We start from the raw sequence: 17,427 nt of genomic DNA, 5'->3' as shown, positions 1-17,427 counted from the left end.
CACTTGCACTGTTTTATGCATACTCTATATTTTAACTGGAAAAGTTGGGGGTCGTCTTATACGCCCAGTCGTCTTATACGCCGGCAAATACGGTATAACTATGTGAGCCTTCACTTCCCTGTCAGGCGGGTATTTCCTCTGACAGGGAAGTGAAGGCTCACATAGTTACAGCTATTAGCGGCCGCTCCCCCCGCCCAGTGACAGGTCAGTTCATTCACACACAGTCCCGCTGACAGGGAAGTGAAGGCTCACATAGTTATATCTATTAGCGGCCGCTCCCCCCGCCCGGAGTGTCAGTTAATTCATGTACATCGTGCCGCTGACAGGGAATTGAAGAGAAGGCTCACATAGTGACAGCTATTAGCGGCCACTCGCCCGCCCTCCCACCCGGTGTGTCAGTTCATTCATGTACAGATCGTAGTAGTAGTGACATCACCGGGAGGCGGGCAGCCGGCCAGAGGCGCGTTTTTTGAATAATTGGACACCGGAGGAGCTGAGTGAGTAGGAGAGGGACGCTGAGGCGGGGGGGGGGTGGCAGCTGAGGCGAGCTTACCATTGGTATTAGTAATATGCAGCATGAGGGGGTTAATGTATTGCCACTGCTGCATTAGTGACCAACCAGTGGCAGTTAATTAACCCCTTTGTGCTGCGTTAGTGCAACCAGTATCAGTGCAACCAGTGTTAACACTGATACTGGTTGCACTAATGCAGCACAAAGGGGTTAATTAACTGCCACTGGTCAGTCACTAATGCATCAGTGACCAGCAGTGACAATACATTAACCCCCTCATGCTGCATAACACAAATACCATTGGTAATTAAATTAACCTATTGCCAACCCATCACCGTACATATACTGTGACAGGGTGGCAGCGACAAGTCTACGTCGCTGCCTGTTTTTGGTGTATGCCCCTGTTCCATCTATTATTTGGGGGACAAAGTCATTTTCGGTTTCCGGCCAAGGGCATCCTGCATTTTCGGTGTCGGTCCAAAATTTTCATTTCGGTGCATCCCTACCAACAAGGCTAAACATAGCCAACCAGGTAACAAGAGCTCAAGTAGAACAATTGGAGCTCACCACCAGGGGAAAAAAAAATTCACCCTGAAGCAGAAGCCCCTGCAAACACTTTGCGGCCAAACGCCACATCCAAAGATGCAAGTACATCCACCTTATAAATATTTGTGATTGTGTGTACAGATGACCACGTAGCCGCTTTGCACACCAGAACCACTAAGCGCCCTCGTAGAATGCGCTTTACAGGGAAAGAAGGAACCTGACCCTTAATGGAGTAGGCCTGCATCACTGTCTGCCTGATCAACTTGGAAATGGTCGCAGCAGATGTGGCCTGCCCCTTACGAGGTCCATCCGTAAGAACAAAGAAGCGGATTTTATCATCGGTTTAGTCACCGCCAAGTAAACCCAAATCGCCCTTACCACAACTAAAGAATGTAAGGCAATTTCCTTAGGAAGTGTAGGCTTAGTACATAGGTACGGTAATACAATGTTTTTCTTTCCTACCCTTCAACAGCGTTGGAATTACGCCCCTGATAACCCTGTCTTTCAGGACCTGGCTTTCAATAGTCAAGCTGTTAAAGCCAGCAACCGTAAAGCAGGATGGAAGATTGGTCCCTGAGACAGAAGATGGTCCCTGAGACAGAAGATGGTCCCTGAGAGGAAGCTTCCAAAGGACCCCTGTTACCAGCCTTACCAGGCCTGTGCACCAAGACCGGCGAGGCCAGTCTGGTGCCACCAGAATGACTGGAATTCCTTCTACCTCGATTCTGCGTAGCAGTCTCGACAGAAGTTGTATTGGAGGAAAGGCATAAATCAGATGATACTGACCCAAGCGGCCACCAGAGTGTCTGCGGCGTCAGCCAGAGGAACCAGATATCTTGACACAAACCTCTGCACCTTCCTGTTGAGATGGGAAGCCAGTGGGTCCACATCAGGGGTCCCCCACCGAAGACAGTTGATCAAATACCTCCAGGTGAAGAGACCATTCTCCCAGATCCAACGTCTGCTGACTGAGTTAGTCCGCTTATCAATTCTCTACCCCCGGAATGTGCACAGCAAGGAGAGCTGGAACATATCGGTGTGCCCACCTCAAGACGCCGGCCACTTCTTGTGCCCTTTTGATGATTGACATATGCCACAGCTGTAGCATTGTCCGATTGTATCCGTACAGGACGTCCCTGTAGACGATCCGCCCATTGAGACAAACACTGATGTGTGATCGTCCGAATTTTCAGAATGTTGATCGGCAACTTGGAATCCTCCCCGAGTCCAGACACCTTGGGCCAAACACACTCCCAAAACACCTCCCCACCTGGACAGACTGGCATTCGTCGTGATTACAGTCCAATACAGGGGATTAAAAAAAAATTTCCCAGATGTAGGGCCCGGTAGCGGAGCCACCATAGGAGAGACTCCCTTGAACCCCGACTCAAGATCAGATTGTCCAATGACAGAGGATCCTTGTTCAATTTGAACAATCTCCCTTTGTAAGGGTCTGGTGTGGAACTGCGCAAACTGAGCTGCCTCGAAGGTGGAGAACATCAGCCCCAGCACTTGCATGCAAGTCCTGAGTGATGACCGATGGTTGGACAACCGGAGCTGAACAGCATTCTATAGCTTCATATGTTTTGTCTGACAAAGACACCCAGGCTGACTCTGAATCCAGAGTCAGACCCAAGTAGTCCAGCTTGGTGCCGATTTCTGAAAATTCAGTGTCCACTCGGAACTCTTGCAGGGTGTGCACGGTAAAATCCAAGTTGGCTTCTTGAGCCGAGGAAGACTGCACGCAGAAGCAGATCTTCCAGGTTACCCAGTACTGCAATCCCCTTCTGCTGCAACACTGGGGCCAAAACCTTTGTGAACAACCAAGGAACTGAGGAGAGACCAAAGGGTAATGCTCGTACATGGGTCACGCTCGTAGGCCAGACTGGGAAGACCGTAAGGATGTAGGATGGCCAGTGCCTCACCTAGGCCAGACGTTGATTGTAGTTCAAACAGGAACAAAAACAATAAAAAGAAAAGTAAAACATTTAATTTAAATAGGAAAAAATGCCAGGACTGCAGATCCCAGCAGAGAGCCAGGTCCTTCCTCCTGATTACAGTATAAAAAATGGTGCAGCGCTACAAATTTCAATAAGGATAAATTAAAATAAAAATATGCTTAAAAGTCCATAATAATCATAAATATTATGCATATAAAATCTTCTGTATAATATCAGGCGTAAAGTCCATCCAGGATAATGACACCCAAAAGTGCACAGTGCTGAAACAAAGATCAAAAGGTGCTCACATATGTCCCTCAATAAATGCAAAAAAAGGCACACCATAGCATAATACTGTCAACCGTAATATTGTCAACCAGTTACCTTTATTTAGAAGTGTTAAAAGCCTCTTACTTGCATAGAAGATATTAGCATGTCAGCATACATAAACCAGGTAATATGAAGCCGCTGGCGTCCTGAGCGCCTCTACTCTGACTTCTGATCGGGACTGCGGGTGACGTCACGTATCATAGCAGCAGCTGATCAGTGGCTGCCGCCAGGACCTGTCTGTGTTGTGACTGCGATCATCGGGACTACGGAGCCCATCACAGAGAGACTGACGTCATATACAGTTTAATACATTCTTCACTACATACCATTAGAAGAGAAGACGTAACACGTGCGCAGGGGGGAGGAGTACGTGACGTCACCCGCAGTCCAGATCGGAAGTCAGAGTAGTGGCGCTCAGGATGCCAGCGGCTTCATATTACCTGGTTAATGTATGCTGATATCTTCTTCTATGCAAGAGGCTTTTAACACTTCTAAATAAAGGTAACTGGTTGACAGTATTATGCTATGTTGTGCCTTTTTTTGCATTTATTGGGGGACATATAATCTTCTGAGTGGCAAGAGGAACCAGGAGCCCTTTGAAAGGTGGAGATCCGAGCACTCCCTGCCTTAGTGTCCTACACCCAGAGGCTAACTCGTGGTTGTTACATGCTGTTTATATACATCTCTCAGGTGAGAGGCTGGTATTATTGGTGGAGGATATTCACTGAGTGTGAGCACATTTGATCATTGTTTCAGCTCTGTGCACTTTTGGGTCTCATTAGCCTGGATGGACTTTCCTAATATTATACAGAAGATTTTATATGCATAATATGATTTATGATTATTATGGACTTTTAAGCATATTTTAATTTTAATTTATCTTTATTGAGATTTGTAGCGCTGCACCGTTTTTTATACTGTATTTATTTCTGGTGTTCTTTGTACCTGGGTGTTCAGCGGCTTGGCTATAATAATTTGAGTGTTTGCGCCGATATAATTTTTCTCTTCCTCCTGACTAGGCAGAAAAAACTGGGGTCCTACAGCAGGAAGTGATATATACCCTCTAGGACTGCCCTAGGGGCGTAACCAAAAAGGTTTCCGCCTAGTCATACTCCTGAAGAGAGCAGCTAAGCCCAATGGTCTGAAGACATGAAGCTGGGTCTCAGTGAATGAAAGAGAAAATAGAAATTTCATGGCACTGAAAAATGGCAATAAGGATGCTGTGCATTAGTTATTTTCACTAAAGCAGCATGCACAGCATATCGACAACACCACTAATTGAGAGGCGCAGTGGTTTGGTGTTGTCAGCCTGCAGCAGGATGTGTTGTGGCTGGCAGGATCGGAAAATTGGAACGTGATTGCAAAACGAGCTCCAAAATTTATTAGACTAGGGAAATTTTTACCTTAAAAGAAATGTATGGGGTTTTTTTCTTGGTTTATACTTGGGTGGATACAGCATCGGTCCGATGGCGCATTGGTCACCCGAAGCCTCTACATTGAGAACCAAGTGATTGAACACCACCGCTTGGTTCTGGCAACTCCATGAGCAGAGAGCTGCTGACTACTGGTCAGCAGCTCTTTGCTTTCTCTTCGCTCACTGGAACGCTGGGCAGTGGAGGGGGCAGAGCAGCTGGCTCAGGCTCCCAGTGCCTCACTGAGGAGAGCATGAGCCAGGTATCGGTTCAGATACCTGGTGGATCTTGATTTCCATTTTCCCCGATGACAAGGTGCCTGGACCAACTTCTGTAATGTCAGCAGAGTGAACTTCAGCCCGCTCCCAGCTGAAAACAGGTCTCCATAGGAGATGTACAGCCAAACTAGCTTTGGCTGTACATCTCCTTTAATGCAAGAGGCCATGCTTTTTCAGTGCATGAAAAAAAAGAAAAAATATTTATATGTATTAGTTGTTATACTGTGAGAAATGGATATTAAAAAATAAAAAAAAAATAAAAATTCCCCCTGAAGAGCTAGAATAGAAAGGCACATCATCTACAAGGAAGAAAACATGTATTTTTGAGTTTCACTTGTGCAAACATAAAAAGCCCAAAATGGCATCACAAACCTCCACTTCCATTGCAGGATTTCTCAACTAGGTTTTCTTTGAAATTTGTCCCCAACTCAATATTACACTTTAATAGGACTATCCCAAGAATAAAAATGTAACCATTGAAAAACAGCACATACACATCTGCCACTACTAAAAAGCTTACTGACATAAGCTACTGTTACTGAATTTGAGCATATTGTATGCATAAATATTGAGGGATGGCTAAAAGATGTGCAGGATCTGAGTGTCTCAGGGCTGAGGGAGAAGCTGGCTTCAATCATGTTCTGGTACCTTATAGACTTACTATACCATCATGGACTAACACAGAAATAGCACGCATGTCCTGCATGTTGCTCTATTCTAAAATTTAGATTCCAAAAAACAAAAATAAAACAAATAGAATTTTTGTAAAAACTTACCGTAAAATAATTTTTTGAGTCCTGACAGTCGCCGCCCATCCATTTAGCCTTCACCGTTGGGTAATGGCGACCACGGCAGGAGTAAGCTAGGCAGATAGAAATGTTATAAAAACCTTTTCTATACTTAAGACACACCTCTAGGGGGCTGACCCCAGCAATTATCCTGATCCAGTTACCACTGGTCCATAGTTTGTAGCAAGCAGTACCGGAAGGCAATAACCCCGAGATCCAAAAAAACAGTGGGGCGGGGGCTGTGACTGTCAGAGGACTCAGAAAATAATTTTACGGTAAGTGCTTACAAAAATTCAACTTTCTCTTACGTCCTCTGACGGTCGCTGTCCATCCATTTAGCCTTCACAATTGGGATGTCCCAAAGCAGTGCAGGTGTGACGGGTGGGAAGACGCAAACAACTTAAAAAGGCAACAAAAAAAAAACACCCCAATTAAGAGACAGAAAAAAAATAGGTCTCTGCAAACCACCGCCACACTCAAAACCGTGCGGCCAAAGGAAACATCCGAGGATGCCAGTACATCAATTCTACAGAATTTTGTGAAAGTGTTCACAGATGACCAGGTCACCACATTGCACACCTGAGCCACAGAAGCCTGGCGGCAAAAAACCCAAGAGGCACTGACGGCTCTAGTAGAATGGGCCTTTACAGGGAAAGGAAGTACCTAACCATTTATGGAATAGGCCTGAACAATCGTCTGTCTGATCCACTTAGAAACTGTCGACGCAGACGAGCCCTTCAGAGGTCCCTAAGGAAGAACAAATAGGGAATCAGACTTCCGAAGAGAGTCCGTGGCAGAAAGGTAAACCCTGATCGCCCGGACCACATCCAAGGAATGCAAAGCCACCTCCTTGGGATGCTTGGGCTTCACACAAAGCGAAGGCAACACAATGTTCATTGAGGTGGAAAGAAGAGACCACCTCGAGAAAAGACTGATTGGGTCGCAGAACCACTATATCCCCATGAATCACCAGTTGAGAACGGCAAGACAAAGCCACCAGCTCAGACACTCTGGGAGCAAACGTGATGGCTACCAGAAAAGCAACGTTCTGGAACACAGGCAGATGGATCTCTGATGTTCTCAAAGGGAGGTCGTTTTAACACAGACAACACCAAATTCAGGTTCACGGGAGGCAAGGGAGCCTTTCCTCGGGGGAGCCAGATGCCGCACGCTTGGATAAAAGTGCGAATCAAAGAATTAGTCACCAAGGGACTCTGGAAGAAGACAGCCAAGGCTGACAACTGATCCTTTATCGTGGTCAGCGCCTAACGCTGATCCACCCCTTCCTGCAGGAAGGCCAAAACCTTCGCCACCGAGCGAGGATGGAAACTATGCGGCTTGCACCCGGTAATATACGCTTTCCAGATGCGATGACAAATCTTTCTAGAAGAAGAAGCTTTACGAGCCTTCAACAAGGTAGGGATGACCGCATGCGGAAGACCCCTATCACTCAAGACCTGGCTTACAAACAGCCACCCCGTTAAAGACAGAGACTAAAGCAGAATGGAAGATTGGCCCTTGAGACAGAAGATCGTCTCTCAGTGGAGCCAGTTAACTTCCTGATCTCCCATTGGACAAACGGAAGTTACCCATTCCTCTCTCTACACATCTACGATTCATTAACACCTTAATCCTTTATATACATTTTTATTTATGCAGCACTCTATGCGGACACAAACCCCACAGATTAATGCAGTGTTTATTCACTTGCTATATTATCATTAGAGCAAGTGAAACCAAACCCTTTTTTCTTTTTCTTTTTCCTTTTTTTGCTCCTTGGTAAAAAACTGTTCCTCTGTCTTGCCTAGCAGATCTCCCAGTGTTTTGTGGGTTCCAGCTGTCCCCACTCAGCTTTTAGCTGACGGGCACACATGAGCAGGAACGTGCTTACATGATACGTCTTCATCCAATTCTTCCATTTTCCTGATTAAGGCATCTCAATGCAGTGATGAGAGCAATCCAGCTTCTTGTTTTTATTGTTATGGGCAAGCTCACAATTTAAAGTGTCATTCGGCAGATACTGTAAGTGTTCCTTTACATCATGTTAAATATAACTTTTGCTTGAAGTGTATATGCAGCATAATGTTTACAATAATTAATGCACATGTTATGGCACTGTTTGTATATAAAAATCTGTGATATACTTACCACTAATCGATAAATATTTGATTGATCACTTACAGACCGCTATACAAAGGTAGCCCCTGAAGAAGGAATTCTGAGTTGTGTCTCTGAAACCCGTCGGGCATTTACCTTCAACACAGCGGTATCTGTTTTTTACCCCATGACACCATGATTTGTATACAGCTTGCTACTTGTTTTTAATATACAACTTTTGTATTTATGTCTTTCAATAAATTTATTTAACCTCCCCCCGTCCGCGCTACAGCCTATATACGGCTGCATTGCGGACTCGAATTTTCGGGAGGCCGTTTTTAAACGGCCTCCCAGTGACACGCCCCCAGCGCGCTCCCGCGAGCGCGCTGCGGGGAAAATCTGTGTCGGCCGTGTCCCTTGGACACAGCCGATCACAGATCGTGGTGAATGGCCAATCACAGCGGCCATTCACCACGTGATCTGGCCGTCCAATGAGCGATGATCTCATATGTAAACATATGAGATCATCTCTCATCGCCGGCGCTCCTTCCTCACACGGAGCCTGCAGTGTGAGGAAGGAGGGGGAGCCGACAGCCGCTGGGGACACACAGCAATGTAATCAGGGCACCGATCACCAGTGCCCTGATTACTAAAAGGTAAAAACACACACACAGTGCCCCCACATCAGTGCCCACAGTGCCCGCCATCAGTGCCCCCCATCAATGCCCACAATCAGTGCCCATAGTGCTGCTAGTCAGTGCCCATCAGTGCCTGCTCATCTAGGCACTGATGAGCACTGACTGGCAGCACTATGGGCACTGAGTGTGGGCACTGATGGTGCTGCCCATCAGTGCCGCTCATCAGTGCCACCCGTCAGTGTCCAGTGCCGCCTCTCAGTGCCCAGCAGTGCCGCCTCTCAGTGCCCAGCAGTGCCGCCTCTCAGTGCCCAGCAGTGCCGCCTCTCAGTGCCCAGCAGTGCCGCCTCTCAGTGCCCAGCAGTGCCGCCTCTCAGTGCCCAGCAGTGCCGCCTCTCAGTGCCGCCTCTCAGTGCTGCCTCTCAGTGCCGCCTCTCAGTGCCGCCTCTCAGTGCTCATCAGTGCGGCATATTAGTACCTCCTCATCAGTGCCCATAAGTGCCACCTCATCAGTGCCCATAAGTGCCACCTCATCAGTGCCCATCAGTGCCACCTCATCAGTGCCCATCAGTGCAGCCTATCAGTGCCCATCAGTGCCGCCTCATCAGCGCACATCAGTGAAGGAGAAAAATTTATTTTCAAAATTTACTCGCAGAAAATAAGAAAAACTTTTTTTTTTTCTTCAAAATTTTTTGTCTTTATTCTTTTTTTTTGTAAAAAATAAAAAACCCAGAGATGATTAAATACCACCAAAAGAAAGCTTTATTTGTGTGAAAAAAATGATAAAAATTTCATATGAGTACAGTGTAGCATGACCGCGCAATTGTCATTCAAAAAGTGTGACAGCGCTGAAAGCTGAAAATTGGCCTGGATGGGAAGGGTGTTTAAGTGCACAGAAGGCAAGTGGTTAATTGTATACAGTGTTTCAAGTTATATATTTTCAGTGCCTTTAAAGTCCCACCCCCAGGGGAAAAACTTTTTTTCGAATACTTGACTGAGATGTTCATCGTCAAGATATGGAGTCTCCTTTATGGCGCTAATGAGGGCCTCCATCGCAGCGCGTTCCGCACCACCGAGGAGGAAGATTCCTCCTCCACCCTCTCAGAAGCTGACGACAAGGACCCCTCAAGGGGGACGTTGTCCGTGGCAACCAAATTCAGGCTCTAAGTCTCAGAGGACTGGGAGGGCATAGGCCGTTGGTTTGGAGGAGCTTTCCGACAGCAGCAGACCCACTTTTGGATGCAAAAAAAGGGCAAGAGCAGCAGATAAGGCCATTAAAGAGGTTTCAGGAATACCCAAAGCCCCCACCAGGCCTGCGGAGAAATTGTGAGCCTGGGAGTCCAGAATGCCAAAATAAAATTAATGGGACACTGGCCCTTTAAATCGAGATTCCACGGAACCCCACCGCAGTCTGCCCTATTTGAAAGAGTCCCCTTCAGATAATGCAATATCCACAAGAAAAACAGTTTTGGCAGAAAAAAAGGCATTAGTAAAAATCCCCTCAAAGTGTAAGTAACTGTCACACGCTGAGAAAATAGAAGGAAAGGAGAAAGTGACCTTCCGCCCCTAAAGGCCTAGCCCATGAGCCACAACAAAATGGTGCCTATTGAAACAATGCAAAAAGTCACAGGCAAGATGGCCGCTGCCCTTAATAGGCATGTGCCCTTAGCCAAGATGGCGCCCGATCGTCTCCAGGACAGGTCTTAAAATTGCTGCTGCCCTCACACAGCTCAGCCACCTGCCCACATCCTAAATGGCGGCCGCGCTAAACGATGCCGAATTAATATACATGCTGTCTGGCCACCACAGGTGACCCCCCACACAGCCATGGAGCCCCCCACACACCCCCCAGGTACCACAAGCACCCCCCACAGCGCCCTCAGCAGAGCCAAAGAGGGAGGGAAATACACCAAGCCGGCCAGAAAGGGGATCCCACAGAGACCACCAGCCCTGACATCCCCCAAAAGTGGGCCCACAAACCCCCCTAAGTGTCCTAGTCCCAGGGACAAGGGGGTATAAGTACTCACCAGTCCAGGAAAGCAGGCACCGCTCTGATACGGGAGAGCTCCCACCCTAAGTGGGGGTGCCGTCAGCCAGGGATGGATGCTAGAAACACGCGGGCGTTCCGGAGTTGAGACCCCCTCGGCGAAGACGCAGCTCCGCAGGTTCGTCCCCATTTCAAGGGGCACTGTAGTTGTGAGAAAAGGGTGCAGCTGCGACGCTCGCTGGCAGGCTGGGACTCCATCAGGATCTATATTACCCAGTGCGAGGCCCAGCTCTGCAGTCACTTGTAGTCCTCCAGGATAAAGTCCCTGACTAACTAGTGATAGTGAGAGAAATAAACTATTTTAAGAAGAAAAAACACATTGTGGGGGAAAAAAAAAAACAGAAGAAAAACCGAGATGCTAGGTCCCGGCCAGGAAGAGCCAGCCTACTCCTAACGCTAGGCAGCATAAAACTGAGGACCAGTGGTAACTGGATTTAGGATAATGGCTGGGGTCGGCCCCCTAGAGATGTGTCCAAGTATAGAAAAGTTTTTATAACATTTCTAACTGCCTAGCTTACTCCTGCAGAGGGCGCCATTACCAAATAGTGAAGGCTAAATAGATGGGACGCGACTGTCAGAGGACATAAGAGAAAAAAAAACTAAGTACTTTAGAGACTTACCCAAATGATTTTGTTAACTTCTTAGTTCCCACAGGCTTGTCACTGTGCTGTAACTCATAGAATACTCGCTGCAATGCAAGAGGAACACTCTTCGATGAGTCATCCCCTTCTGTAGGCATCATATACACAGCCTTGGGGAGAAAACACAAAGGCCTCGATTACATTAAAGGAATTGTAAACAAAGTCACCTTGTAAAACAACCTATTCACTTTAAAATAGTTACGAAAGGCAAAAAACATTTGTATGTAGATCTAAACAAATACTTTTCCCCCCCTTTAAGTGATCACATTCCCTCGGTTAACTACACAAGAGCTGGGGGGAGGAGAAACAGCAGTACACTGATCTTCTCAGTGACTAGCTGTGCAGGGGGTGTGTGTCACGACAAATCTGTTCATTGGAGGGCAGGCTGAGCTCCCAGCAGGGTTGCACAGATACCTTTTTTTTTTTTTTTTTAAATCGGCTAGCACGAGTACCAATACTTTCAGTCAAGTACGCACTGATACCGAGTATTGATACTTTGCCAGTGCAATTTTCGTCAATACAAAAACAATTGGCATAAATCGCACTGAAAATGTGTGCACGCGTAGTAAATGTATGACAGCTCACTACATTCAGGTGAACTAGGGGTTTCTAGGCCCCAATCTCTGCCACGTCATTCACTATGAATCACTGGCACTGGAGCTGGGCAGGGTAATAAGAGGAGATTCCACTTTTTTTTGCCCGTTTTCAGCTTTTCATGCTTTCTGTTCATAATAGACATTGCTTATAACACAAATTGTCTGTATCGCAGCCTGATACAACACTGGGGTGCTATTATAATAGAAGACTCATCTCCTGATCTGTCATAACACAAGCCTAGCTCGATTTCACAATTCACCTTCTGATTTGATGGCTTTTCACACAACCCAGTCTACTTGTCCATGTTCAACCATCTACTCATTAAAAATTGGGCTGGTTTACTAAGTAAATTGGGAACCTGCATGAAAAATATGATGTGATCCATTCCTGCCTGGATGTGTAAAGGAATTAAAGTGCCATCTTGTCAGCTTAAACAATGGTAAAACTATACTAAAAAGATAGCTGCCATAACCCCGGTATTTTTGAAAACAGCGGGCGATCGGATTTAAGATAAGGGTGGTCCCAGCGGCGGATTCGCCGCGGGATCACCCTTACGGTGTGGCGGAAGAGGTGCCCCCCTCCTGCCACGTCCCGACCGTTTTTCCAGCTTACCGGACCCGCCGGCAGTGGGGAAAACGATCCGGTCCCAGATCCTCAGAGACTGGAAGTTGAGTGAGGGCAAGATGGCCTGTCACTTCCAAGACCTGCAACATCAGAGGAGGAGGGGGTAGGTGGGTAAACGTTTCAGCGCACCTCTCAAGGCCACCTTCACCCGGGCTAAAGTGCTTCCTGAACCGCAGAAAATTGACGGACAGTGGAGAACCGGAAAGGCCCTGTGGCCTCTGAAGGGGTCAGGTGGGGATACATGGCCTGCAGAGTCCATACTTAACCAGAAGAACCCAAAAGAAAAATTTGCAAAAAAAAAAAAAAAGACAAAAATGTTTTTATTTTCTAAAAGAGCGGCCCCACAGCGCCCCCCCCACAGAGCGAGAGAGAGACTACCCTCAGTAACTCACTATCCCCAGATAAGCAATGGGATTAGGGAGGTCTCAGCAATGACAGTGAAAGAAAGGTGAGCCAGGAAGCTGTCCGGGGTGAAGGGAGGGGTTCTTCCCACCAAAACATGCCTCCAGGCACACCCACCAGCCTTCACAGCAAGGAATACACCGCAAAATGGCCGAAAACGGGTGTACCAAGATGGCCACCATCAAAGGTGGTCAAGAGGCTACAAGAAAATGGTAGCCCCACGTGGTAACCAGGACCCCTCTCCACCGAAGTGTAGGGGCTGTCGGCCAAGAAACGCTGCGACATAGGCCTAGACCCTGTCATGTGTGACCTGGCGAGACGTATAAACTAGCGGGGCCAGTCCCTGTCCAGTGGGACTATGTCGCGGCTGACGCAGCGCGAAGCTAAGGCCTGCACGTGCTCGCTGGCCAGACTGGGGTGACCACTAAATCTGGCATAGTTTCTTAAAGATATCACAGGCAAATGTTCCGGAGAAAAAGGCTAGTTAAAAAAATTCTACATAAAAAAAAAAAAAAAAAAAAATGCAGTTCCACCTTCCCCTCCAAAAATTAAAAGTCAGCAGCTACATATACTGTAGCTGCGGACTTTTAATATCAGGGCACTTACCTGTCCTTGAGTCCAGCGATGTCGGCAACGCAGCCGATGTTTCCATTGCCTGTAGGGTGCTGCTGCCGCCATTGCCAGTAGGGGAAGCTGGCCGTGAAGCCTTGCGGGTCCCTACTGCGCGCTGCGCAGTGTTACTGGCTCGGTGGTGGGGGAAGAAAACTTCCGAGGGGCGGCGCCGTATCCCGGAAGTGGAGAAGGGTACCTGTCAAAAACAGGTACCAGTTCCCCCCCTCCCCCGTGAAAGGTGCAAAATGCGGCACCGGATTGGGGGGGGGGGGGGGGCGGTGTGTTGGAGCAAAGGAACTTCCACTTTTGGGTGGAACTCCGCTTTAAATGCCAGGACCAACGATCCCAGCAAGGAACTAGGTCCTTACTCCTGACTAGGCCGATTAAAACTGACATCCTATGCAGAAAGAGAAGGTGTACCCTCCGGGACTGCCCATAGGCGTAGCCAGAACTTTCTTTCTGCCTATTGTGCTACTCCTGATACGGATCAGAAGGCTGCATGAACGATGGAAAAAGAACAGGATACATTTCATACAAGTACACTGAACAAAATTATAAACACAACACTGTTTTCATTTTTTATGAGCTGAACTCAAAGACTATGAACACAAAAGGCCTATTCCTCGAAATATTTTTCACACATCTTTAAATCTATGTTAGTGAGCACTTTTCCTTTGCCAAAATAATCCATCTACCTCACAGGTATGGCATATCCAGATGGTGATTAGACAGCATGATTATTGCACAGGTGTCTCTTAGGCTGGCAACAATAAAAGGCCACTCTTAAAACGTGCAGTTTTACCACAGCACAATGTCACAGATATCGTAAGTTTTGAGGGAGCGTGCAATTGGCATGCTGACTGCAGGAATGTCCACCAGAGCTGTTGCCGGTAAATTGAATGCTCATTTATCTACCATAAGCTGTCTCCAAAGGCATGTCAGAATTTGGCAATACACCTGTAGCAATATTTCCAGGCATTGGGCCTGCGGTGGGTCTGCCATTGTTACCGGAAGCACCTCCAACACATTTAAGTTGAAAACCCAAAAGTGAGAATTGAGACAATGACCATTCCGGCATCTTTGGTTTGTGGTGTTTATTTTATAATGGGGATGGAAGAAGGGAATGAGTGGGATACTCCTCTGGCTCAACTAGGTTTAACTGGGAAACTTTGCACAAAAATGCCTATTAGCGCTGTCCAGACGCCAGCTGAATGCCGGCCAACGCTTCCTGGCGCTTTAAATACTGTTCTGCTGAAAGTGCTGAAACTTCGATTTTAACTCCTTGGTTAACTCAGAAGATCCAGGACTGTAATGAGCCTTGACTCTTGACTGTCTAGCTCAAAAGTCCTGTGTATGACTCCCTCCAGCCCTCCACTAACTGAGGTAGCTCCTTGTAACGGCTTGTACTGCTGCAACTCTAAACACTGCACACTTGACTCTTCAGGGCCCAACCGCTAGTGCCCCCTCTACACTTCCAGGGTCCTTTCACTAGGCAACCCCCTTGACACTTCAGGGTCCTTTCACTAGGCAATCCCCTTGACACTTGCAGGCTCCAGGATCCCTGGGACCTGCACTGGAGTGGTCCCCTCTACACTAGGCAGACCCCAGGGGCAGTTCACAGTACTCACGACCTTGGAAGGCTTTCCCGGAACTGAACCACTCTTTCTCCACTGGTCTTGGGCACACCGGATCCTCTCTGCAGCTCAGCTCTCTCTTCTGGATTCTCAGGCAGCCACCCAAGACACTCGATCCTTACGACAGGAGGAGAGACAGCCGTACGCTCCCTCCTGGGACTCTGCTTCCCGCCAAAGACGCTGCGTGATGCGTTCCCCTCAAAATTATACCCACTTCAAGAATCCTCTGCGGCAGAATCTGCCTTCTGGGGTAGATACAGGCCTGAAAGGGCCATTGATTGGGTTTCCTCCAATGCCCAATGAGAATTCTCTTGGAGCCAGTGGGGAAACTCCCCGCAGCGGCCACACCTGGGAGACATGACAGTCCAGTTGAAAATCATAGCCCTGCTGTTACACAGCAAAATCCCATTACGCTTTTATCTAGCACCTACCTTGTAGGGTGCTACACATCCAATCGCCCTCTCAACCGCAGACCACATGTAATCACTAGACCGAAATGTTTTTTTCAGGGCTGATACCGATATTTTGGTCACAACGTATCGGTCTCGGCCAATATGGGCCGATATTTTCTACATTTAAAGTTTTTAAAAATAAAGAATTTTTTTACACAAATCTGGTACTGAACAAGTTCATTTTTAGTTTAATGCTTAATGGCTGGCTTGATGGCACCCTGTGGTGGGTGGTTGGCTGTCTGCCACGCTGTGGTAGGTGGGTGGCTGGCACAGGGGCTGAGAGTGGCTGGCTGGTACAGGGCCTGTGGGTGGCTGGCTGGTACAGGGCCTGTGGGTGGCTGGCTGGTACAGGGCCTGTGGGTGGCTGGCTGGTACAGGGCCTGTGGGTGGCTGGCTCACTGGTACAGGGCCTGTGGATGTGGGTGGGTGGCTGGCACCAGGCTGCTGTGGGTGGGTGTATACACTCCCGGGAAACTAGTCCGACTCCTGACAAGGCTGTCCAAGGCGAGGGAGGTGGCCTAAGAAGGCAGAATGACGTCACAAAAATAATTGGCAATATCGGCCAGTTCCGGGGCAGATACCGATATATCGGGGAAATTGGATATCAGCCCCTGATATATCTGCCTTGCCGATAATCGGTCTATCCCTAGTAACCACACCAGCCCAAGACCTCCACATCCAGCATCTTTACCTCCAAGATCATCTGAGATCAGCGACCCGGACAGCTGCTGCAACAAAGAGTTTGCATAACCGAAAGAATTTCTGCACTAAACTTGTCAGAAACCATCTCAGGGAAGCTCATCTGCATGCTCGTCGTCCTCATCAGGGTCTTGACCTGACTGCAGTTCATCGTAAGTGACTTGAGTGGGCAAATGCTCACATTCGATGGTGTCTGGCACTTTGGAGAGGTGTTCTCTTCACAGTGAATTCCGGTTTTTACTGTACAGGGTAGATGGCAGACAGCATGTATGGTGTCGTGTGGGTGAGCAGTTTGCTGATGTCAACGTTGTGGATCGGGTGGCCCATGGTGGCAGTGGGGTTATGGTATGGGCAAGAGTATGTTATAGACAACGAACACAGATGCGTTTTATTGATGGCATTTTGAATGCACAGAGATACTGTGACGAGATCCTGAGGCCCATAGTTGTGCCAATCATCCATGACCATCACCTCATGATGCAGCATAATGCATTGCCCCATGTTGCAAGGCTCTGTACACAATTTCTGGAAGCTGATACATCCCAGCTTTTGTATGGCCAGCATAGTCACAGGACATGTCACCCATTGAGCATGTTTGGAAAGCTCTTGATTAGCGTATACGACAGTGCGTTCTAGATCCTGCCAATATCCCAGCAACTTCGCACAGCCATTGAAGAGGAGTAGACCAACATTCCACAGGCCACAATCAACATGTTCAACTCTATGCAAAGGAGATGTGTTGCACTGCGTGGGGCAAATGGTGGTCACACCAGATACTGACTGACTGGTTTTCAGACGCCCCCAGAACCACCAATACAGTAAAAGTGCACATTTTAAAGTGGCTTTTGTGGCCAGCCTAAGGCACACCTGTGCAATATTCATGCCATCTAATGAGCATCTTTATATGCCACACCTGTGAGGTGGATGAAAAACCTCAGCAAAGGAGAAGTGCTCACTAACAGATTTAGACAGATTTGTGAAGATTTGAGAGAAATAGGCCTTGCATACATAGAAACAGTCTTCGATCTTTGAGTTCAGCTCATGAAAAACAGAATTTCTTTCTTTCTCAGAGTCCTCCGACAGTCGCCACCCATTCACACAGTCTTCACTTATGGGGTATTGACTTCATCTCCACAGGAGTTTCTAGGCATAAGACTTGTAAAAGAACAATTAATCTACATA

General features: G+C 47.6%; 1 protein-coding gene across 5 annotated transcripts in view; it reads right to left on the bottom strand.

The window, feature by feature from the left end:
• Positions 1-17,427, bottom strand: part of USP7 (ubiquitin specific peptidase 7) — a 666,343-nt gene that overhangs the window by 470,004 nt on the left and 178,912 nt on the right. For all 5 annotated transcript variants that reach the window (XM_082260831.1, XM_082260832.1, XM_082260833.1 and 2 more), the window contains one exon: positions 11,205-11,335. In XM_082260831.1, the coding sequence (XP_082116957.1) occupies positions 11,205-11,335 (131 nt within the window). The remainder of the gene's footprint in view (positions 1-11,204; positions 11,336-17,427) is intronic.

The sequence above is a fragment of the Pelophylax lessonae genome, assembly GCF_965119305.1.
Source record: "Pelophylax lessonae genome assembly, chromosome: 6".
Taxonomy (NCBI): domain Eukaryota; kingdom Metazoa; phylum Chordata; class Amphibia; order Anura; family Ranidae; genus Pelophylax; species Pelophylax lessonae.
Note: the sequence above shows the minus strand (reverse complement) of the source record. Positions and strands in the feature narration are given on the sequence as shown.